The sequence below is a fragment of the Rhea pennata genome, chromosome 1 (genome assembly GCF_028389875.1).
Source record: "Rhea pennata isolate bPtePen1 chromosome 1, bPtePen1.pri, whole genome shotgun sequence".
In the NCBI taxonomy this organism is placed as follows: Eukaryota; Metazoa; Chordata; class Aves; order Rheiformes; family Rheidae; genus Rhea; species Rhea pennata.
Window position 1 is genome coordinate 216,290,231 of NC_084663.1, and position 24,737 is coordinate 216,314,967.

Sequence of the window (24,737 nt, forward strand, 5' to 3'; positions counted from 1 at the left end):
TGGTGGAGAGCATTACACACATCCCACTCCCTCCCCAGTCCCTACCCCGCACTCTGCCCCAGCAGTGATGCCTGTGCTCATGTCCGCTGGGACCGTGCCGGGCTCAGTGCTGCCGGGGTGCCTTGGACATGCTGCTGGTGTGGCCGCAGAACCAAGCCCCTGGGGCGATGCAGACACAGCAGCCACCTGGGTGTCAACCCCATATGCACTAAGGTTTGGTGTGGGCTTTTCCCACTGGGACCTGCCAAGAGAGCGCAAGCTCTGAGCACACACTGCTGGGGGGACTGCAACTACCCAAGCCAACGGGAGGGCTAAGGCGGAGGTGTGGGACCGCAGTTAGATACCCAGCCTCTACCGGCTTTAAACCAGTGAGTGGCTTGCCAAAGGGCGGCTGGCTGGGCAAGGAATTTAACCCCGGTCTCATGAGGCAGCCACTAGAAGGAGGGGAGGAAGCTGGAGAGCCAGTAGCAGCCTCTGGTCATCCTGGCCAGGACCTTGTTAGCTGCAGGAGTTTTGGAGCAGCTTGGAGCTTCTCTGAACTCAGCTGGTTGGCAGCTTTTCTCAAGCAATCGCGAACACCACGCCAGGGCAGAGCATGCATAGCCTGGTCCCCAGCTCAACAGTTGGGCCTGATCCTCCAAGGACTGGAAGTGGATCCTCCCAGTCTGTAACTGTGGGGTGCTACACGTGGCACAAAGACAGGTCTCAGCATCCTGCTGGGACTCCTAAATGTCAGTACCCACTTCCTGCCCCCAAGCTCCCTCCCCCTCTGATGTAGGGTAGCAGTTTGGCAGGAAGAACCCCTGGCAGTGTGCAATCGTGCCCACACCAATCCAACAGACAGGGGCATGTTTTGTGCTTCCAGCATGCCTGTCATACACCTCATGCCCAAGCCCAGATGCAGAGCGTGGGGAAGGTGTGTGAAAATAGCTAGATACCCAGCTCCTGGGCACACCTGATGCAGGTCTTTTGCTCCGCCAGCAGAATGAAAACCAAACAAAACTTGAGAAGACTATTCCTCACTTACAGCATGTGCATGGAGAAAGGAGCAAAAAAAAAGTCTTCAGGCTTTCTCTTTATTACATGTACAGGTGTGCTCTGAGATCCGGGTTAGCCCAGGCAAAGTGACGCTTACAAGTTGTTTTGTCTTGGAATTAAAACCACTGGTATTTCCCAGCTGCATCATGGGCAGAGGTGGGGCAGAGTGTGGATATGACCTCATCACCTGAAGAATACCCTAGCAATGCGGGCTCGTATCTGCTTGGTTTTCGCACTGTAGACTATGGGGTTCATCAGTGGTGGGACCAACAGGTAGACATAACCCATGAAGATCTGCACCAGGGGAGAAGACCCGCCCCCAAATCGGTGTATCACAGACAAGCCAATCATGGGCGTGTAGAACAGCAAAACGGCACAGATATGGGACACACAGGTGTTGAGGGCCTTGAAACGCTCCTCCTGGGAGGCGATGCTCAGCACGGCTCTGAGGATCATCATGTACGATAACAGAATGAGAAGCGAGTCCACGCCAACAGTAGAGACGATGACAAATAAGCCGTAGATGCTGTTGACTGCAATATCTGAACAGGCCAGCTTCATGACCTCCTGGTGCAGGCAGTAGGAATGGGAGAGAACATTGTCCTGGCAATACTTAAGCCTTTTAAGGAGGAAGGGGAGGGGAAATATTAGACCCACACCTCGTACCATGAATGCTAGTCCCATTCTTATTATTCTAGGGGTAGTTAAGACAGACGCATACCGGAGCAGGTTACAGATGGCAATGTAGCGGTCAAAGGCCATTGACAAAAGCACAGAGGATTCAATGAAAGAAAGTGAGTGGATGAAGAACAGCTGGACAAAGCAGGCATTGATGCTGATCTCTCTGGAGTTAAACCAGAATATACCCAGGATGGTAGGCATGGTGGAGACGGATAAGCAGATGTCTATGAGAGCTAGCATGGAAAGAAAGATGTACATAGGCTCATGGAGACTCAGATCGGTTTTTATAATAAACAAGATGACAGAATTTCCTAGCATGGAAATAACATACATGGAGAAGAATAGGATGGAGATCCAGAGGCTCACAGTCTCTTGGCCTGGGATGCCTGTGAGCAGAAATACTGTGGGCTTCATCTGCGTGTCATTGTGCATGAACATGGCACATGGGATGGAGCTGACACCCCTCAAACTGTGCTTCCTGTAAAGGATCACAAGAGATATGATGATATTTATTTGTGCTGTCCCACTGCCAATTTGAATTGAGGGACTCCAAAGGGCTCAAGGAAAAGAAAGTAGGTTAAAACCAAAATATTGGACTTATGCTATCAATAAAAGATCTGGAATGAACCTTGGCCTGAGATCCCTTTGTGTCTTAGGTGCTAGTGACTATTTGAAGAGTTTACTAAAAATTCAGTAACAAAATAATACAAAAAATAATCTCTTCAGGGAGAGGATTCCCTGCTGAACTCTAGGGGTCATGTGGAAAAGCAGGAAGGTCTACAGAACCTTTCCAAACATAATTCCTTTGCTGTACACATGTTCATCACAAATGCACAGTGAAAGAAAGGTGTTTATTCCACATATTCATCCTGCCTTAGCCATATTTACCCATGTGTTTCAGTGCCTCCTGGATGGGTAAATATTGATGTTACTTCTTCAACATGGCTAACAAATGCGATTAAAAAAAAAAATCTTCTCTAAACTTATGGTACCCAGTGTTATTATTTCCTCTTGATCATCAAGAGGAAAGGTCAGAGTTCTGGCTCTCAGGGGACTAGAAGTTGGCCTGAAGAATATCTTTCCAGATTCACTGATTCTGGTAGACTTCCTCTAGGTTTATGTAACAAATCAGAACCAGTCCGTGCCAGCAAGGCACTTATTAGGGTGTAAATCCAAACAGGAGTCTACCTCCTCTGGCCACGTGGTGGTTGCATAAGTATCTGTCTGTCACAAGGCAGTAAGGAGAGCTACTTTGAGAGGTGGGCAACATCATCAGTGCATGAATTCCTCAAGCAACCTTGTAGGACTGGTATTTAGCAATGGCATGTGTCATTGTGCACAACAAACAGGTTCCCTTTGCTACACCTCAGAACTCCTTTTTGTCAGAACTTAAATCAGTAGTTTTGCTTGTCTATGAGATTTTAGCAAATACTGCACAGAATAATGCCTCAGCCTTGTGTATGAAATATAAAACAGCTCTAGTCAGATTCCAAGAGACAAAACTATGCAATTATTTTGTGAACAGGTATTTCAAAAGCTCTACTTGCATAAAAAATGCTTCCGGCATGTTTATTTAATATCCGTTTCAGACAAAGATAATGGAAAGTGAAGCTACGAGTATTCTCTCCATATCTTGTCTTTCCCGTACACTTCTTTCCTCTTTCTCTGACACATTGGAGAGCTGTGAGAATGATTAAAATCCTGAAAAGGATGCCTTATTGTGAAAAAATGTAAGGAGCTCAGTCTATGAGGTATATCACAGTGAATTTGAAGGTCTGGAAAATCACAAACTGGAAGTCTTTACTCAAGAGACAAAATTTTAGCTCAGTCCTCTTCAGCCTAGCTATCAAGACATAATAAGATGCCGTGGTGGAAGTCTGAAGCGAGACAAATTCAAATTAGATACAAAAGAATGCTTCAGTTATAAATATAAAATTGCCACAATTCCATTAAAGCTGTGCTGGATTCACCATCTCTGGTGATTTTTTTAATGAATTTTGGAGGAGGAATTGGGTGAAGGCTCGTTTCTTCCACACAATTTGTTTGGAGGAATTTCTTCTAATTTAAACAAGACGAACTCAAGGCCAAATGTACAGTTTTGCTGAAGATGAAAAACAAGAATGCTTGTGCCCTATGGGGTCTTATAAAGTGCAATATTGAAACCAGTGTCTAGATTAGCATACCCATAATGCATTGAAAGTTTTGTCTGTGATACTGTTATTATATTGAAAAGTCATAGGATAACATTTTGCACAAAAATCTAAATATTTTCCTTGCTCTCTGATCTCTTTAGGAGATCTTTTTTTTCTTTTTTTTTTTTTTTTTTTTTTAATCTGAAAATGACCTCAAGTTTTGTGCAAGGCTGATAGAAAAGGCAGTTCTCAGAGACTGCATGAACTCTTTCCAGCAGAAAAAAGATTGATGACTTCCTGCCAATAGCAGTCCTTGGTGCAGCAGATGTTTGGCTGTCTTCACTGTCCATGGTATCAGGTGAGGAACAGAAGACCATCTGCCAAGTACTACGCCGTCTGCTCACTGAAGTGTAGTAAGATATGGCTCTCTAGGACACTCACTATCTCCTATAATTCAGCTGTGCATTTGCGGACAGAGAACTTTAAATGTTTGATCTTTCAGGAAAGAACTTCAATATGCTCAATACACACAAAAATGTATTTGAGAGCTCAGTCTATGTACAGTACTGTAGTTTATATATCATCTTGGAACTCAGCTGTGAGAGGTGAAGCAGCTTTGTTTTAATTTAGTAGTACCATACATTGCTTGACCCACAGCCACAGAGCAGGGCAGGTAGGAGCCAAGCATCTACAGTCAAACCTGAGAAGAGAGTCCATGGATAGACCAGACTCTAAAAGAAATGGATTCTGCCTGCTGGCATGCAGCTGACACTTCTCTTACTCTGGCCAAGGGTGTGCCCTCCTGGCAGCACACACACACCGGAGGGTCAGGGCACCGAGCCCCTGTATCCACGAGCACCACATGGCATGGATAGACCAGGTCCACAAGTTACAAAGGGCTAAACAGAACCGGGCAGTTCTGAATGCTTGCGCTTGCCCAGTGGAGCATTCTGCTAGGATTAGACCTGCTGCTGTCTCCTGGCATGTTAACATGATGTGGTTACTAGCCTTTGCTTTGCTTTTTAAAGACATAAAGGTAGAGGAATCTGCTAACCTACCTAATTCTGCTGGAAGGGAACAGTGACTGTCACGCTGGAGGACTAGGAGCTGTTGCAGAGTTCGTCCTGGCTGCAGGCAGGTCCACTGAGGGGACTGCGCAGCAGTGTCTATGAAGCAGTCTCATGCATCTCCATGAAGTATGTTCATCCACCTGATATGCTCAGCTGATTGCAGATCTGTTTCAATGCTACTCACTGCCTGTGGTGATCCCTAGGGAGCCAAAGGAAAGGCGATGACACCAAACAGCCTGGCTGGGACTGCTGCTGAGTCATGCCACTCCCGGACACCTGGCTTTTATTCTTGCTCTAGCTCCAAGGGATTAACCTCATGTCTATCTCAGGGGCACACAGGCTCAGATGTCAATGATCCAGCAGCTACCACTGGCTCACTGCCTATTGGGACATCCACAGCTGCCTCAAAGTCTGCAGCTGGAGGTAAGTTGCTCACTCCAGCATCTACATCCAGTTGTACTGTCCAGATTTAGAAAAAACTACTGGGGGTCTGTGTAGCCCAGAGAGTGAGGCCTTCAGCAACACACGTGACACCACTACACCGTCTTAACTTTGTACCCTTGCTAACCTCAGAGAGGTTCCAAATCCATCCCCAGCCCAGCTAAATGGTCATTCCTGGAGCAAAACCCTAATCCTCCCACAAAAGAGGACTTCACCCAGTGCGTGAAGCACCAGACAGGAAGGGGGAGCAGTGTACACAGCTGCATCTCAGGCTTTGGTAGAGGTGTCACATTCCTCATATAGCCAATCTTTTCCAAGGTGCAGTCAGATACCAGAGCTGAAAATGCAGATGGAGATACAGAGGCTGTCAGCCCAGAGAGAAGTCTCCCTGAACAACACTTTATAACAACAGAAGTATGCCACATTTCCTCACCCTGGTGGTTCACCCAGTAAAACATTCGTCCTAAGCCCATAGGAATATAAATCTGGTCTGTACCTGGGCATGTCCCTTGTACATTTTTCTGCTGGTACATCTCTGCAGCAGATTGTGCACAAGGTATGGTGGAGGCCAGCAGTCCCCCAGGTGTGTGTGTCACAGAGCTAGCGAGGATGGCTAGAAACCAGCTGCCAGCATTCATGGCTCGTTAAGTCGCAACACAAATTGCACCCCTCCCCTCCCCATTTGGCCAGGAGCAGGGTTCCTTCTTTCTACTCTTTCTTGGCTATGGTCAACATGCACACAGCGCTGTGCTGCTCTGCAGTCTCTTCAGGATCCTTTGCCAGATCTGTGTTATTTTGATGTTGTATACAATGGGGTTTCAGCATGGAGAGGAGGAGGACATAGATGAAGCCCATGAGGATGTGCACCATCAGGGAAGCATGCTCCCCAAACTGGTGGGCAGTGGTCAGTCCTATGAGGGGGATGTAGAAGATCAGAACAGCACAGAGGTGGGAGACACAGGTGTTGATAGCCTGGAGATTCTCCTCCCCAGAGGCAATGGCAAAATAGGAAAGGAGAACAAACAGTGAGTCAATGCCAAATATGGACAGGACTGCAAAGAGGTGATGCTGACTCTCCTGTCTAAGCAGGTAAGCTTCATCATGTCCTGGTGAACATAGAATGAGTGGGACAGAGTGCTCCTCGCAGCAGCTGGAGGAGGAGCAGCATTGGGAGTGCAAAGACAACAACTCTGGAAAGCATCACCAACCCTATCCTGGCTATCCTGTGACCAGTCAGGATCAGAGAGCATCTGAGAGGGTTGGAGATGGCATCAAAGCCGTCAAAATGTGGTTAGAAGAAGATTTCAGGTTTCTCTGCAGGAGGCACGTGGCTAAATTTGTTCTATTATTTCAAGGAATTAAGAACATGAGTTGCTTGATCAAAGTCACCAGCTGCTTTTCAATCCCCTCTCAGCGTTCTCAGCCATACAAACATTTCCCTGTCCATTTCATTTTTTCCTTACTCAGGCTTACTGTGCAATGTTACCAAGAAATGACCAGTTCCTGTGGCAGCTCCCATATATAACTCACATTAAGTGCAAGCAACCAAAGCCTTGAGGTTAAGAGAGTCACTAGCTTAACTGAGGTACCAAAGCCAGTTCTATTTCAGGGGGAGACCTGGAAAATAATATATGGGGAAGAATTGCAGGGCTAGGTAAGAGTGGACACATTTACTGTCCTGACACCTTCCAGGACTCTACGGTGTCTCTAGGCCCTTAGCATCCTCACTCAAAAAGAGCTCCTGCCCTGGCAGAGCCAGGGATGCCTGGTGACAAGACCACTGTGTCTTCATGGCTGAGACAACATCTTCCACCACCTTCTTTTGGCCCTGGCAGGAGACAGGAGCAGTGGGATCAGGCTCACGGTCCAGCCAGAACAGAGTTGCTAGAGCTCTTGGAGAACTATAGGCCAGTCAGTCTGCCCTCGATCTCTGCAAAGGTGATAGAGTAGCTATGCTGGATCCCATTTCCAAGCATGTGAAGGACAAAAAGGTGTTCAGGAGCAGTCCGCACAGCTTCCCAAAGAGGAAATCATGCTCCACCAACTTCAGAGTCTTCCTCAAGGGGAGGACTGGCTGGGTGGAGGAGGAGAGAGCAGTGGATGTTGTCTACCTTGACTTCAGAAAGGCTTTCAACACTGTCTTCCCACACATGCTCCCAGGCAAGCTGAGGAAGTAGGGGCTACATGAGCAGACACTGTGGTGGAAGGCCAAATGGCTGAAGAGCAGAGCTCCAAGGTTTTTGCTCAATGGCACCAGGTCTGACTGGAGGCCTGCAGCTAGCAGTGTAGCCCATGGGTCTGTGCTGGGTCCAGTGCTGTTTCATTTATTCATCAGTGACTTGGACGATGGGGCAGAGTGCACCCTCAGCAAGTGTGCTGATGATACACAGCTGAGAGGAGTGGCTGACACACCAGAGGGCTGTGCTGCCCTTTAGAGGGATGTTGACAGACTGGAGAAATGGGCAGAGAGGAAGTTCAACAGCGGGGACTGCCAGCTCCTGCCCCTGGGGAGGCCCCAGCAGAGGCTGAGCACTGGGCAGGTGGAAAGCAGATCTCCAGGAAGGCCCTGGGGTCCTGGTGGACAATAGGTTGACCAGGAGCCTGCAATGCACCCTTGTGGCCAGGGAGGCCATGAGTATCCTAAGCTGCATTAGGAAAAACATTGCCAGCAGGTTGAGGGATGTGATCTTTCCCCTCTGCTCAGCCCTGGTGAGGCCACAGCTGCAGTGCTGGCTCCAGTGCTGGGCTCCCCAGGACAGGAGAGACGAGGAGCTGCTGGAGTGTGTCCAGTAAAGGGCTATGAAGATGCTGAAGGGACTGGAGCTGGAAGAGACCAGCCTGGAGAAGAGAACCCTGTAGGGGGATCTTATCAATGCACGTACATTTGCAAAAGGAGGGGAGTAAAGAAGATGGAGCCAGATTCTTTTCAGTGGAGCCCAGTGACAGGCTGAGAGGTGAGGAGCACAATCGGAAACAGGCAATTCTGTATGAATTTAAGACAAACGTATTTGTGGTGAGAGTGACTGAGCACTGGCACAGGTTGTCTAGAGAGGTTGTGCAGTCTCTACCCTTGGAGATACTCAGAAGATGTCTGGACATGGTCTTGGGCAATGTGCTCTAGGTGAACCCTAGTGTGGTAGCACCACATGATCTCTAACAGTCCCTTCCTACTTCCACCATTCTGCAGTTCTGCGAACAACCTCATTCTTCTCTTTGTTCTTTCAAAGCCTAGAAAACCAGGTGCCTTAGCCCTGGAGGCCAGGAGGGCTGGGCTGGCACCGTGGTTGTGATTGGGTGGTCTGGTAGCTCAGCAAAACAGTTTTCTGAGCTGACGGCAAAACATTGAGCACTAAAGCAAAACCCTCTGTTTTCTGTGTCTTCTGCTCTTTGGAAGTCTCCCAGGTACATGCCTGTAAGTCAACTGTATGAAGGGGTATGTGGGCTCACAGGGCAAATCCTCAAGGAAAGAGATGGAGGGAGATCTCATCTCTCTGTAGTGGAGGGGATAAATCTCCTGTGGAGTCTGTTTATATTCAGGTCTTGTTCAGTCATGGTGCTTCTTGGACTTGAGGCAGGGCAAGAACAAGCTGAGGGGGGCTGGATCACAGTTTGATGCAACTCCATCGCGCTATCCGTTGTTGGTTACGAACATGTAGAGCTCCTCTGGGTTTAATGCACCTCTCTTACTTTCTTTCTGCATGTTGGAAGTGCCTCAAAAGAGACTCCCAGAGGACCAAGCCCTCTTTTCGTACCAGGACCTGGATACTGGAAGGTTCAGGCCCATGTGTGATGAGTGTTTGGACCACAGCAAAGCTTAAGCCTGCTGAGTGCCACTGTAATGTCTGCCCAGGGCCACCTCCTTGGCCCAAAGAGAGACATCCCCCCCTTCCTTGGAGGAGTGCCTGTGCTCCTCCTCCCTGGGTTGTCTCAGGTGCTTACAGGCCAGGCAATGGGCACTTCCTCTTCCTGGCATCCCTAGTCTGCTCACAGTCTAGTACAGAGAGCCAGACCCCAAAGACATCTGTGCCTTTATGCCCAGAGGCAACTGGAAGCTCTTGGGATGGCTTCTGTGGCCCCTGTGTCTTTCCAATGCACCATCTTCCTGCCCCTGCTTGTCACAAGGACAAAATGCTTCTGGTTTCTGCAAGGGAGAGCTGAAAGCCATGCAATGGAAGAGCTGCAGATTGCCGAGAATGGCCAATGCCTTCTGCGGGTGGCAGCGGGCATCTCTCATTTGGCTGCCTGCCAAGGACGGCGCCCTACAGAACTGTCTGAAAGTCAGCAGAAGACACGTAGCGCCCGAATGTTTGAGAGACGAGGAGCCGCCAAACAGTCCTGCAGAAGACTGTTTTACTGCAGCTAAGTTGTGCAGGAGCAAATCCAGAGCCCCCTGCTCCTGGTCCAAGGCTCCCCGGGCCCTGAACAGGGAGCTCAGTGCTTACCGCGGATGGGTTCCCACGGGTAAAAGCAAACTGCCCGTCCCGGCCCCATTCCCCTTCCTGCAAGGTGCGAAGGACGCTGCCACAGGGTTTCATTCCTTCCTCCCTTTCCCCCCTTCCCTTTTTTTCTTTCCCTTTTTCTTTCTTGTCTTTCTTCTCTTTCTCCTTTCTTTCCACCCTTTTCTTCTTCCTTTCTTCCCCATTCTTTCCTCTGCTCCTTTACTTCCTCTCATTGTGCTTCCCATGTTTTTCTTCCTACATTTTTTCTCACATGCTTTTCTCCCATTTTTTTCTCCCTTTCACCTCTTTCTTCTTTCCTCCCTTTTCCCCTTCTTTTTTCCACCTTTCCCATCACCCCCTTTATTTTCTTCCTCTTTTTTCTCCCTCCTTTTTCTCCATTCTCTTCCTTCCTTTTAGCCCCCCTTTTCTCTCCTATCTTTGCTCCCCCTTTACTCCTTTTTTTTTCTCCTTCCTTTTTCCTTTTTTCTTCTCCCTTTTTTCTCCCCTCTTTTTTCCACCTTTTTTTCTCCCACCCGGTTCTTCTCGCTTCCTTTCTTCCACCTATTCCCCCCTCTTTTTCCTTCCCCTTAATTCCTTCCTTTTACTTTCCTTTTTCCTTTCCCCTTCCCCCTTTCCCCTTCCTTTTTCCTTTTTTCCCTTTTCTTGTCTTTCATTTCCTGTCTTTCCTTTGCTTTCACTTTCTTCTTCCCCTTTCTTTTCTTCCTTTGGCTTTCTACCCCTTAATTTCTTCCCTTCATCTTTATTCCCCCCCCCTTTCTACTCTCTTTTTCTTCTGTTTTTTTTTCTCCCCTGGGATTTTCCCCCCTCATTGTGTTCTCTCTTCTTTTTTAATCCTCCTTTTTCCTTCCCCCTTTCCTATCCCTCCCTCTCCTATCTCTCCTTTTTTTATCTCCTCTTTTCTAATCTGTCTCTCTTTGATCAACCCCTTAGTTATCTAACTTATCAACCCTTTAGTTATCTACCTATTTCCTTCTTCCCCCTTCCCCTCTTTTTTCTCTCCCCTTTCTTATAGACATCTTCTTTCTTCCAACTTTTATCCCTTTTTGTCCTCTGTTCTTATCTTACCTTCATTCTCCTTCCCCAACTCTTCTACCCACTTTTTTCTCCCTCATGTTCTCCCCTTTTTGCTGCATTTTTCCTCCCCCTTTTTCTCCCCCATTTTCTCTCCTATTCTTTTATTCCCATTTTCTCCCTCTCTTTTCTCCCTACATTTCCTCCCCATTTTCCTCCTCTTTTCCTCTCCCCCTTTTTCCTCCTCCTTTTTTCCTGCACCTTTTCCCCTCCTTTTTCTGTTTGCTTTTTTCTTCCCCCTTTTTTCTCCCCCTCACTTTTCTTCCTCTTTCCCCTCCTTTCTCCCTCTTTCTTTATTCTCTTTCTCTCCCCTTTTCTCAAAATTCTTTTCTTCACCCCTTTCCCCCCTTTTACTCTCCCCTTTCTCCCATTTTTTCACTTTCTTTCTTTCCTCTTTCTTTCCTTCCACATTCCTTTCCTTCCTCCTTTCTTTTCTCACCCTGCTCTTTTCCTTCCCTTTCTTTTCTCTCCATTCCTGTTCTTTCTCTTGACTGTCTCTCCATAGCTTTTCTTTCTTTCTTCTCTTCCCCCTTTATTTTCCCTACATTTCTGTAATCTCCATCTCTTCTCTTTCCCTTCCTCTTTCTCTTACTTTCTTTCTCTTGCTCCTGATGTTCATCTTCCTCTTGCTTTTTCTCCATCTCCTTCTCTTTCTCTATATCCTGTTTCTTGATCTCCTCCTCTTTCTTGCAGTTTTGAAGCCCACAAGCAGCAAGCAGAAATGGCAGAAGCTCCCAGGAGGTCCATAGAGGGGCACTGGGAAGCAGGACAGCAGCTCTCCAGGGAGCAGCTGGAGGATGTTGTGGGGCCAGAGCCAGCTGAGAGTTGTGGAGACTGGATGGAAGGTGGTTTTCCTAGGGTCTCTTTCTCCAAGATCAGCTGATTCCTTGGGTGCAGCAAGGCTGGTTAGCTGAGGTCCTGACCTTCATGCCTTGCTGGTGGGAAGTGAGCATGGAGGTCAGGCCCCCAGATGCCCTGTCTCCTGCGAGCCACAGCCCAAGTGTTGGCGATGCTGCCTCGTGTGACAGGCCAGCAGTGGGAGGGCTACATGGCGAGGCTGGCTTACCTGGACTGGCTGGGGTAGGGTCTTCTCTTCGCCACAAAGAGCAGCCAGAGGCTGACCAAAGAGAGGCTGCTCAAGGCTGGAGGCCGGCTGTGCTGAGCTGTCCCCGTTGGCCAAGCCTCACCTCCAAGCAGAAGGCCATGCTATCCACCTCTTTCTTTTCTTAGTCTCAGCTGCTGCAAGCAAGAGGAAAGCAGAAGTTGAGTTCAAAAATCGGGAGCAGAGAGCTCTGCTGCCTGGTGCATGTGTGCAGGGCTGGATGATGCCAAATGAGGAGGAGAGCTGTGTGAGGAAACAGCGACTCCACCGCAGCAGGGCCGACAAAGGGCTTGCTGAGGGAAGAAGCACATCAGCTGTAAAGCTGGGACCATCCCTCCGAGCACGCCAGCTTTCCTGCTCTTTGGACGTGCTCGTGACTGTTCCCTCCCAGAGCAGGGCAACATGCAGGGCACAGCAATAACAGCGGGGTGCTGGGCACGTGCTGAGGTTTGGGGCATGGCAGAGGTTCCTGGGGTCCCTGGAAGGCAGATGTGTCGCTTGGGCAGCTTGCAGTGGCCGCAGTTGGGATTCCACTATCTGAGCATGTCCCTACCCCAGGGCTGGCGAGAAGGGCCGGAGGAGCTGCTGCTTCTCGGTGAGAAGGCAGCTCCTCCGCTTCTCTTCAGAACTCACCTGTTGAGTGGCCAAGCGCCTCTTCAGCAGCTGGTGGGCCTGAGACAAGGATTTGCATGCTGCCAGCCTGCAAGAAAGGGGTGGAGGTTACAGAGCTGGCAGCAACGGCTGCCGGTGGGTTGCTTCCACCGCGCAGAAAGATGCAAGTGGCTGCAGGGAAGAGCCGAGGTGGCTGGATGCCTGTGGAGGAGACGCCGGGATGCCCCAATGGCCCTGCCTCTCTGCATGAGCAGGGAGCTGGTGGCAAAGGTGCTGTTGCAGACGGCCACTCAACCCCGTGGTTCTTGGGGCCATTTCCCCCGCCAAGACTTGGATCCCTCCCGCCAGCACCCGGCAAGGGCTGGGGCAGAGGGACCTCCCACTCTGCTGAAACCAAGGCCTCCACGGTGCGGCACCTGGCGACCCGGCTGGCTCTGAGAGCGCAGAGCCCACGTGAGCAGCTGGTGGTGGGCGCCGTTCCCCAAAGCCCCGTGGTGTTGGGGCGGAGCGGACACGCCCCAGATATTTTGGCACCGTCGGAGCTGACAGCCTGGTCGAGGAGCCGAAGGGAGGTGAGGCTGGGGCAGCTGGGGCTCGCCGTGCACGCAAGCAAGGAGCTGCGGCGCCGGCTCCAGCGGCTGGTGCTCGCGCGCTGTCCCACGGCGAAGCGGCTCCCGAGCGCTGCCCGGGGGGTCCCGTCCGCCGCCTCCAGCGCCGCTCTGCTGCGGGCAGCTCCCCCGGCAGCTCTCCTCCGCCCGCAGCCTGGCCGCGGGCAGCCCGAGCCCCCCGGCAGGGCTCCCCCGAGCACGGTGCTCGGGCGACGCTCCTTCACCTCCGGCGACCTGCAGCAAGAAGGAGAAAGAGCCTCGGAGCCCGCCGCTCCTCTCCGGGAGAGGCTCAGCGCCCCGGACACATCCCTCCCGCGTGGCACCACTCCGCACCGCCACGCACCGGAGACCCCGCTCCGTGTCCCCCCGCGGCGTCGCCGGGCTGAGCAGAGCTGCAGGGAGGTGGCAGGGAGGTGGTGGCTTCTGCACGCCAGGAGGTGCCTGTGGAGGTGTCTGAACCTCCAGCGGGGCCTCTGCTTTCCCTGCCCACAGCCCGAGCTGAGCCCCAGCCAGCGCGGGGAGGACTGTCGGCGAGCACGGCGCCCGGCACCCCCCGCAGCCCGCGGCGTGCCCCCAGGACTCACGGGAAAGTGACCCCGTAGGGGCCAGGGGCCACACGAGGATGAGGGTGCTGGTGCATTTCTGAATTTTAGTTCATGCAGCTTTCCTATTTCTGTCAGCTCTGAGGAAGTTAGTTTCAGTGTAGGGCTTGCAACAGCTATGGGCAAGAAATGCTGAGTGTAGGGTAGAGGTGCTGGATAGCGAGCTGCTTAGGGCTCATAGCTGAGGAGCCTGGCTGGTGTACGGTGCCAGGAAAGCAGGACACTACGTACTGATGCTCTCTTACACGTAGTCCAGTGGTTAAAGCACTCCTATGTGAATGAGGAGGATTTAAGCTCAGATTCTGGTACAACTTCAAGGGCTTTACCCCCCCTCTCAGCTTACTGGGGTGGGAGGCTCTCCCCTGCTGAGGTTGTCTGTAGAAATCTCCAGTATTTGCTGGGCTGTGGCATAAGTCCCTCGGTTGATGACTGGGGCTTTCCTCTGGACTGGAGAACCCTGTTGCTAGATCCTACTTTGATGGTTCTTCAGTATTTTAACCAAAATGGGTAATTTTAGTAGAAGAGGCTAAGAACCTAGGTGAATGAGTTCCGTGCATTTGCCTCCTAGGTGAGGTTTTAATTATGATAAAGCCTGGAGGCAAAATCCTGTGTGAGGCCATGGGTGTAGGCTAGTCATTTCTGCAGAGCCGTCAGGACATGGCAGCTGTGCATGCATGCAGCAGAAATGGGTTTGCTGCAGTGTGCAGAGATTTCCAGGAGCATTAGTTACACAGCTGGGGACAGAAGGCCTTCTTCCCCTGCTCTTGGACCATTCAGACTCCTCTCCACTTCCAGAGTCCATGGACAAGCACACCAGCAGATAACCAGACTCTCAGGTTGCGGTACCATGCTGTGCATCACGTCTTTATCACTTCACAGGTTTCTGAGAAGTTAGTTTCTGAGAGTTAGTTAGTTTCTGAGAAGTTAGTTTCTGAGAGTTAGCAAAGCTAACTCCTGACATATGAATTTTCAGGGTTTAAAAAAAGCTGGGTTTGTCTCCTTGCAGCTGTCTTCATTCCTCTGTGATTTATTTTTTGTATGCAATACAATGCAAATTGCAAAGCACCAAGAAATTTTGAGGTGTGCACTGGAACAAAAGTTTATGGGGAAGGTTATGAACAATTTAATGGTTGGAGGCAGGTGTATGTACCTCATGCTGTAGTCTAGCATCCCTCAGGTAGTGCTTTGATGATCCTGAAACATGGAAATGTACAGCATTACCACAAGAAGGAAGGAGCCCTGGGAGGCTTTTGGCTCTGCTACACCACAAAGGGTGGGCAGCTGAAAGCTCTCAGTGTTGGGTGATGTCTCCTTGTGTGATGGAGCTGAATCACACCACTGCTGTGCCTGGTGTGCAGACCTGTAAACTGGTGAGTTCTGTGCTAAAGCAGTAAAGAGGTTCTGGGTGGCTAGCCTATTTCTGGCCATGCTGTGACATCCCTGGGAGATGCTGGTCCCTCCTCGTGCTGAAGCAAGCATTTTTCATCCTTGCTTAACTGCTTCACTGAGGGCAAAACCTGGGCTGATGCTTCAGCAGATAGTCCTGCAATAAGGTGTTGCAAAGAGGAGAAAGAGCATGCTTGCTCCCATTTAGGCTTTCCTCCTGCCTGGCACAGAAGCCTTGGCTGTGCAAAGATGCTTCTTGATTTCGTCTTTCTAGCTGGGAAGGGATGAGCGGGCTTGTTTGAGTTAAAGGAGATCTGGGCTCAGGGTACTGGGTCAGACATCTCCAGTCTGTGTCTATTCTGTGTATGAGACTTGGCAATGAGCTATGGAGTCTGGAATGTGGTGTGAGCACAACTTTCTGCTCCTTGGATGTTGTCCAAGGGTTTCAGTGTGGCTCAGCCTGCTATAAATTAGCCATAAGACTGTGGTAAGGAAGATGTAAAAATATTTTACTGCTACAAAGCACGTCTCTGCCTGTTCCAGCTCCTTTCATAAGTTATTGCAACATTAGCAGTCACATACACTATACCGTAAAAAATGAGAATTGTGTGATCTCCCAAAGTCTCTTAAAGCCTTGTAGTCACTTCTAAAGTGCAGCGGTGCATCTGTTTATCCAGTGCACAGCAATACCCTCTGTAAGCCTAGGCTGAGAAGGGATGAAAGGTTGTGCATCTTACTGAGATAGTAATCGAGCAGTTATTCACTTCAGAGTTTTTTGAGGAGATCTGAGCTTACCCTTCTGTGCTGGCTGTAGCAGAGGACTGACAGTGCCTGTCTTGTTCTTGATGGCCTTGCAAGAATTACCTCTGAGATGTATGTGCTGGGCACTTAGTGTCATGGTGCAAGCATTAGTCAGATGGACTAAGCTCCACCAGCAAAGAAACGATGTTCCCGCAGTATTTGACTCTCAGGTGGCAGAGTGGACCAGGAGAAATTATGAGATTTGGGGTTGTTAATGAAAGACTTTATTAAGGGAACAACCATTCCAAGGGTCTCTGCTTGATAGCATGTGAGGCTGGCATCTGGTTCTGCCCATCACTCCTTTGTCATTTTGTTAATTGGCAGATGTAGTCAGCTGATATTCCTTAATGAATGAGTCAAAAGAAGGGGGTGTGGCGTTTCAGTGGTCCTAAAACTAAGATATTACACATTGGATACTTAAAAGTCATGCAGCTGCCTTAAAAAATAGGAAATTGCTAGTTTGGAGCTTAAGGGAAAATTAATGCTTTGATTCTTTTATGAGCTTTCTTTATTCTGACCGTTTAGGAACCCTCACATCTGATATGCTCTGCAATTGAGACAAACAAAAGGTAACTGAAACAAAAATCTGAACATGTCTAATCCTCAACACTAAGAGGGTGAAAATGATTGAAGGGGGCTATCAGTAACCAGAGTTATTTGAGGAAATCATGTACAGGCTGTAGGGAATGTGCAGGCTGCTGGACCATTGAACAACTCCAACATTTACCAGTTTGGGACAAGCCTAATATTCAAATTCCACATATTCATTTGGGAATATTATAAATGACTACTCTTGTCCTAGGTAGCATGGGAGTGATAAGGAGCTTCTGTAGTGGCCGCACATGTGTGATTTATGGACATGTCTGTCTGCCTGTCCTTCCTTGCTTCCCCTGACTTTTGAACTATTGACCAAATTCAGCCAAGTTTGGCTGGAGGGTAGAGCTTTAAAAGCATTCTGTTTCTACAGGTTTCATAACAACCAGCAGTGAGGGAAAGTGAAAATTCCTATTTGTTTTCCTTTATTGAGGGAACAGCTAACAAACCATGGTTGATTAGAGGTCAGAGAATCCACACAGATGAGACATGCAGGAACTGGGCAGCTTCCCTTTGGTGTTTGCTGCTGTTTGTTTGCAGGAGCACTTCGGGAGCTAGAGAGGGGTCTGTACCAGCTGAAGTTAAACACGCCTTCATTTTCTCACGCACTTCAAGCTTTATCCCTGCAAATGTCACACGATGTGGCCTGGGAAGCATTCACGGAGCAGCAATCTATGGCACTGGTAAAGTCATCTGTGAACGAGTGGATGTGCTCACCACGTGCATGCAGCGTGGAGCAGTGGGGTTCCTGCAGGTTAGTGTACCTATGGGTCACTCTCGCGTCCTGCAAAGGGGCTGTGCCTTGTGCTCTGCCATACACTGAGCTGTGACAGATGTCAGAGTGGGCGTCTGAGTCAGCTGGGGCAGCTGCCCTGCAAAGGGAGTCTCAACCTCCCCCCGGTCCGGGATTGCTCACAGGAAAGAAGAAAGGAGCTAACCCACCCATGGAAGGGCATTGCAAATGTGAACAGTGAGATGCTTTGTTTGCTTGATGTGATTTTTTTTTTGCTAATGGTGGAATTGGTCCCTTTGCTGAATGCACCGAGCTGAACATCTGTCAATAGGCCAAGAGGGCTTCTGCAATGCAGTGTCCCCACCTGTGCTCTGTTAGGGGTCAGAACAGCCCACATGCACCTGCCATGCTGCTCACTGTCTCTCACATGTACATTTTGTGCCAGGTTGGTCCCCTCTCAGTGTCTCCCCCAGGTCCCCTGTGCCTGCAGAAACAGTCTGGCAACCTGTCCCCGTATCTCCTTCATTCTCATGTAGTACAGCATGGGGTTAAGGACTGGTGGGGCAAGGAAGTGGAGGAAGGAAAGGAGGCTGTGGGTGATAGCAGGAGTAGGAAGGCCCAGATGATTGATGAGGGACAAAGCCAGCACTGGGGTGTAGAAGAGCAGCACCACAGAGATGTGTGTGAGACATGTGCTCAGTGCCCGGACTCGTTCCTCCATCAAGATGAGGCCCAAAATGCTCCTCAGGATCCAGACATAGGACAAGATAATAAGCACCGGATCAAGGCCCATGGTGCTGAGCACAATGAAGAGAGTGTACATACGCTCCCTGGAGCCAGCACGGGCCAGTTTCATCACATCTGAGTGGAGACAGTAGGGGTGGGACAGGATGCTGGTCTGGCGGTACGGCAGCCTTTGGAGGAGGAAAGGGAGGGGGATGTGCAGAGCAATGGCCCGGACTGTGATCGCAAGGCCGATCTGAAGCACCCTGGTGTTGGTCAGGATGGAGTTGTATCTCAGAGGGTAGCAAATGGCCACAAAGTGGTCAAAGGCCATTGCCAGAAGCACAGAGGACTCCATGATGGAGAAAGCATGAATGAAGAAGAGTTGAGAGAAGCAAGCATCAGAGGTGACCTCTCTGGAGTCAGACAGGAATACCCCAAGCATTGTTGGCAGGATGGAGGTGGACAGGCCCAGGTCTGCCACAGCCAGCATAAGCAGGAGTAGATACATGGGGGTGTGGAGACTCGGGTCTGTCAGTATGATGAAGAGGACTGTGCCATTCCCCAGAGCAGACAAGAGGTACAGAGAGCACACGGGCACTGCCAGCCAGTGCAGGCTGTGCTCGAGTCCCGGGATGCCCGTCAGGAGAAAAGTGAGAGGGGGAAATATGCTGATATTGGCACTGGGACCAGTGTCCTGCATCTCCGGCTGTATCATCTCCGGCAGGGGGGCAGCGCTGCAAAAAGCAGATGTGAACAGTGAGTGGGAGCATGAGAGCCTGCAGGCACATCATCTGAGCCATGCTCCTGCTCTACAACCTGCAGGCTCAGCTCTGGAGGAACATCTTGGCTTTCTGAGGCTACTCTTACTGCAGGCTGAAGTACTTCATTAAGTGGAATAGGTTCATAATATTTTTAGTCTAGATTTCCTCACTTTCCACAATACAAAAATTTCATTGAGCAGAGTAGAACTGGGAAATTTTATGCCACTTCTTTGCCAATTTTTTCCCCCCCTAGAGCTGGTACCCCAAAAGCTACCTTCACTCTCATTTTTTCATGCCTCTATTTCTTCAAAGAAGACAAGAGGAAAAATTACTACTCCTTGCTAAAAAAGACTCCTTTTATTATTATTTAGTTAAGAGGGTCAAAAGGGCTGCTCCTATTTCCTGGTTTCAGGAGTACATTTGTGCTCAAGTGTGTCTGGACCCTTACGAATACAGCGTTTGAACCATACAGGAGATGCACCTCTTAACCGTGAGCTGGTTTGCAAAGTCCTGTCTAATACCCTCCATGGGTATGCTACAACGGAGAAAGCAAAGCCCCTCAGTAGGGTCCAGCAGATGCATCTTAATATTTCCTTTAAAACATTCCTGACCCAGGTATTAGGGATGGAGAGAAAAACCGAAAACATCTCAGAAGCATCTACAGATCAAGCGGCTATTAACAGTGGGGTAGGTGGAGTCCTTTCAGGCGATGTGTGTAGCCCAGCAGGGCCCAGAGAAGGTCGGAGCTGGCTCACCAGCTGGGAGTGTGCTAGGAGCACTGTGCAGAGCCTCCCTGACGTGCCCTGGTGGTGGCGAGCTCTGCTCAGGCTAATTGTCCTCTGCTGAGAGGCACTATCCGGCCACGCAGGGTGCAGTAACGCGGGCAGCAGTCCTGCTGAAGAGGAAAGCCAGCCGCTTGCTGGCTCCTGGCGGGGTCGTGAGGGCTCAGGCTGGGTCTTTGCAGCCTGCTGGCTGGAGGGCGGCAGAGGGTCAGCAGCGCTGGTGCTTCCTTGCAAACGTTAACCCAGGCCAGCAGCACACCTGGACCGATGCTGAGCAGTGGCGCGGGCTCCTGAAACCTGATTAATGCTGAAGTGCATCTGAATCTCCCTGCCTTGGCGAACCCCCAGTGCTGACCCTCCTCCTGCCATTCCCTTTCTGTTGCTCCTGGGACAGAGCCCTGCATCTGCCTCCGTGCTGTCTCTGCACCGAGGCTGGAGATGCTGCCGGCACACACCCCGATGGGTTGTCCCCCTCACTTGCCTGGTGGCTGAGCACCCACCTTGATGGGACACTGAAGGATGGGGTCTCACTGCACCAAGGTGGTGGGACAGACCCACCCATTGTTTCACCCTCACCAAGGGACACTTCCCTCTGCCTCATGCTTAAAATACAATCACTTTATTTTCCATCAATTAGCTCTCGAAGCCTGGCTCAGACCTCACGCAGAGCACCGGAGCAAAGCTCCAAAGGAGCATTGCAGGTGTAAAACCAGTGTAAGCTGAGGATGTGAAAGGGAGTGTGGGTTTACTGCAGAATTTGTCATTCCTCCTCTACTATTAGCTTTTCTTTCCCCTCAGACTGCACATTTGTTATCCCAGCTGGGGAAAGGACCCTGTTCCTGGCTGTCTCTTTGGAAAGGGTAAGATGCTACTGAGACAACCTGTTGGTGCGACTGAGTGCTGTGTTTGACAGCAGTGTATCCTGGAGGACCCGAGGATTTGGGAAAGGGCTCCGATGTATTGCTTGGGGTCACTATTCATGGGAGGCAGGAGCAGCAAAGGAGGGTTTTGAAGCAGTGAGTGGTCTCCGTGGCATTTTCAAAACTGAGAGCTGCCTCTGACCTGCCTGAATGCTCCATTTCGACACAGCTGAAACAAAACTGCTGGGAGTTTAATTTTACATGTCATTTGCTGCTGCAATACTTAGAAGAATTAAAAGAAAAAAAATGAAAATGAAACCAGACCTTTCTGGGGAGAGAGGAGTTAAAATGAGATTTTCTAGTTATCAAAAAATGAGGAAGGAAGGACTAGTTAGGAAAAAAAGAAAGAAAACTGCCAAAGGATGTCCATTGTGGTTGAACTCGGGCTAAGAGCTACGTCTTTGGCTAAGGCAGACCCAAATGGGCGTTGTTAAGGATCTCTAGTGAAGGCCTCTGGCGAACTCACCTTGCTCGGGCAGCTGCGGACGGTGCGAACGGCCTGGGGAGGGATGAGCACATGTGAGCCCTGCTGCCGCCGCCGTGCTGTGCACGCAGCCCGCCGGCGTTTATAGTGCAGTGCTGCAAAGTCCCTCAAGGCCGGTAGCAGCAGCTGGAAAGCTCCACTTCTCTCCCCGTTTCCTCTAACGCTGCGCGTGCTGGCAGGAACTTCCCGGTGGCCAAACCGCTGCAGCAGCTTGTGCCTGCCGCAGGGAAGCACCCGAGTGTCTCAGATGCAGAGCGTGAAGTTGAGATCTGGAGGCTCCGAGCTGCAGAGCCCATCTGCCATGCAAAATGCAATCCTCTAACCAAATCAGCATCGCTTTCAGGGCTGATGATACTTAAACACCTTCTGCAGCGCAGTTCAGATTTGTGCTCTGCCAGCAGCCTTCAGAAAAGGGTGCTGGATCACTCTCCCAGGGGCTATGAAGATGCTCAGGGTCTGTTGGTTCAATCAGGCCCAGCCCAAGTATGCAGGGAGAGGATGCTAGTGATGAAAAGCACTGTGGGAAGAGTCATGTCACCTTCTCTGGCCCCAGTGAGACCTGCTGGGGTGCTGCCTTTGACAGCAGGTAAGGGATACGTAAGGATATTCCCATGATAAGGGCAGGTGCACCCCATGAAGGGCCCTGTGTTGGGTCCCCCAGTCTCACTTGCACAATGAAGTTTCCCTTTCACAGCCACCGGCCACAAGAGAGAGGTGGGGGAGAGGCAGACTCAAGCCTCGCATTGGGTGGCTCTCATGATCCCATAGACAGCCCAGGAGCTTCCATGCAGTGGCACCAGCCACCCTGAAGATGGGCTTCCACATGACCAGGCACTTCTGCCTTACTTGGGTGAGCTTTGGACCAACACTAACAGGGGTACAGCATGCACTGGACTCTATTCCTTGCAGGCAGAGAATAGCTTTGGAGGCAAACAGCCCTTGGAAGAGCAAGTGTCCATCTGAAAACCATTCTGCAAATGGAAACCATTCTTAGATGTGCTCTCTAAGGCTCATTTCCAGTGGCCAGCTCCAAGTACTGCCTGTCTCCAGTGAGGCTCTGACACTCACCCAAATGCTTTCTTTTGCTGCGCTCCCAGTTGGTGCTTTTTAGTTTCCCCTTCATTTTTCCATGTTAGTACTAATGTATTACCAGAATTTAATCATTTAATTCATTTAATGGATGCATTCACAAATAAATCCTATTCTCTTCCACCCTGCAATGCACCTGTCAGCACCAGGGGCACATCTATGAGGGGTGTTCAGTGCCATGAGGTCCTAACTCAGGCTGGAGGGAAACTGAAATCACACCAGCCCCTGGAAAGGTCAGGTCCTGCTGCCTTATTTATTGTTTCTTCAATGCCATTTTTCTTCACTGATGTTATTCTCTTCTTCTGTATTGCCAGGCCTCAGTGAAGTCCACACCTAGTATATTCAATATGGTTGTTGATGCCTTATTTAAGCAGCTCCCAGTCACTCCAGTGATATCCTCTCTTCTGCCCCACCTTATACACACAAGTATCCTGCTCCCCAGCCTAGCTTCCTGCTCTTTCCCATTTTCACCTTTCTACGAAAAACACATTCTACTTCTGCTCTTCTCTTTATGGGCACACCCAGAGACCCAGTCCCATTTTTCTAGAGACTAATGCAAGTTTGGTTTTGGTGTTTACACACACACGCACCCCCATCCACACACACATACATGTATATGTGCACACACCTATACACACACACACATATCCATGCATGCATCCACACACGTGGACACAGCTACGCAAAGCATGGTACTCTCAGCTGAACCTGAACCTTTGCCCAATGTGGAGGCTTGGGACCCTGGGCCTGTATTTGCCATTCAAACCCTGACTGCGCCACAGAGGTTAGGTGGTGGCACGACCAGAGCTAACCTGTGCTGATGCAGGTGTCCATCGGGATACCTTGCCTCTAGGAGCTCCCACCTATTTTGCAAAAGCGGAGCTGCGATCACCATCTAGCACTGGAGGGTAGTGGTAATGCACACCTACCTCTCACCTGAATTTACCTCTGTAGTTAAATAATCCTTAGAAAAACACTGAAACTGAGTGATATTGATGCTGTAACTTTCTAAACAGTATGTCCTTGTTTGGTTTTAAATTATCATCTCCATGCAAGGGTTAGAGCCAGATTGTGCCTGGCTTCTGCTCTACAGGTGGTCTGACTCGATAGTTACCATGGTCATGTTTTATTTATTTTTCAAATACATTTGACAAGGGGCAGAATTTCACCTGGAAAACGACACAGTAAGTTCTTCTACACTGCTGTGCTTGCTCATCTTTGTTGCAGCAGGAGTTACCTTGCAGAGGAACTGGGCTGCTTGAGTGGTAGGAGTCCACCTTATTCTGTCAGAAGATAGCTTACTGGTGGTAGCACAGTGTCTTGCCTTGACAAAGGCTGCTTGGGAGAGCACAGTTTATAACTTCAGAAAGCCCATGCTGTAGATTTTAGCCTCTTGATTTATCAGCAAAGAGCTTGCAAACATTAGGCAGGAGTAAAGCAATGATATTCTACAAGAATGTTTGAGAAAGTATTTAGAGTAGCCAAAACTTCCAGAAACCTGCTGCTGTCTACACAGGCCTTAAAATGCTGCAATTCTGCTTTCAACATCCCTTGTTAACACTTCCTTTTCCTGTACAAAGCCTGATATTTTTTTCTTCCCAGTAATCAGGATCCCACTTCTGGTCTGTAGCAGGGGTCACCATCAGGAGCCTTTGCTCTTCCCTCCCCCTTATGGGGAGATCTGCCGTCATGCTCGCTAGGTCACCCGTGGTGCTCACAGCCCTCGAGAGCAAGGACCGCAGCTGTGACTTCCCACTGTGTCAGAGAAGCCCAAGGGGTTTGGTCTGGCTGGTTAAATACGGCTTTCCAGGCAGACCGTCCGCCCAGTGCGTGTCTGCAGCAGATTGCACAGTCAGGGCTGCCCCTGGGTCCCTGCCCAAGTCCTCTGCTGTGTCTGGGGTAAGTACTGGAGGGGATGGCTGGAAGAGTACGGAGTACATGCGTTCTTCCCCAAGAAGGGCAATTTATTTGAGGACCTGAATCAACATGAGAAATTCCAGACATCTCTGGCAGAAGCAGAGAATCAGCATATTAGAAAAGTGCTAAGACAGAAAATTGCTTTACTAAATCTTAGTTTTGATCCCATCTGTACAGATTGTCTTGATCTGAAAAGCCTTCCTGAACATTGATCTTGATCAATGATTATAAACTTCTTTCATCCCCTCAAATGCTCTGTGAACAGTATGTTTATTTGTACAATAAATTTACTCTCTCCAGGAGCAAAGAGGGGTCTTTAGCTCCTTAACTTTGGTCCTTTAGGTCCTTATCTACCCTGCTGCGATAGAGCAGCACCCCTCATGAGCAGGGCGATTTGCAGGTGTGAGGGGACCCAGCTGCTCCAGAATGGTGCCTTGCTCATGTGAAATCTTGAGGACTTTTTTTTTTTTTTTTATTGGTAGTAGATAAGGTCTAAGTGTGGGTGTATGCACATACTTAAGAGCAAACCTTAGCTTGTGCTTTTCGGTGATGGAAACGTGATTGTTTCCTGCTGAATAGAGACATGCACATTTTCCCTGATCTGCCACGGCCAGAGCAGAGGATGTACTGCTTTGACCACTGCCTGTTTAGACTGTGCTTTTAACATGCACTAAATTTAACTGCATTTTCTGACAAACCTGCTTGGAATATTTCCTGGGAAAAATGG

General features: G+C 49.7%; 1 protein-coding gene across 1 annotated transcript; it reads right to left on the reverse strand.

Annotated features, from left to right (window-relative positions):
• Window positions 1-1,221: 1,221 nt before the first annotated feature.
• On the reverse strand, window positions 1,222-2,157 carry LOC134135740 (olfactory receptor 51G2-like). The gene has a single exon (XM_062567525.1). It carries the CDS (start codon window positions 2,155-2,157, stop codon window positions 1,222-1,224), a length of 936 nt encoding a protein of 311 aa, XP_062423509.1.
• Between the last annotated feature and the right edge of the window lie 22,580 nt (window positions 2,158-24,737).

Bases quoted from the DNA above. Each gene is read 5' to 3' on its own strand.
- LOC134135740 (XM_062567525.1), bottom strand. From the start codon at position 2,157: ATGTTCATGCACAATGACACGCAGATGAAGCCCACAGTATTTCTGCTC.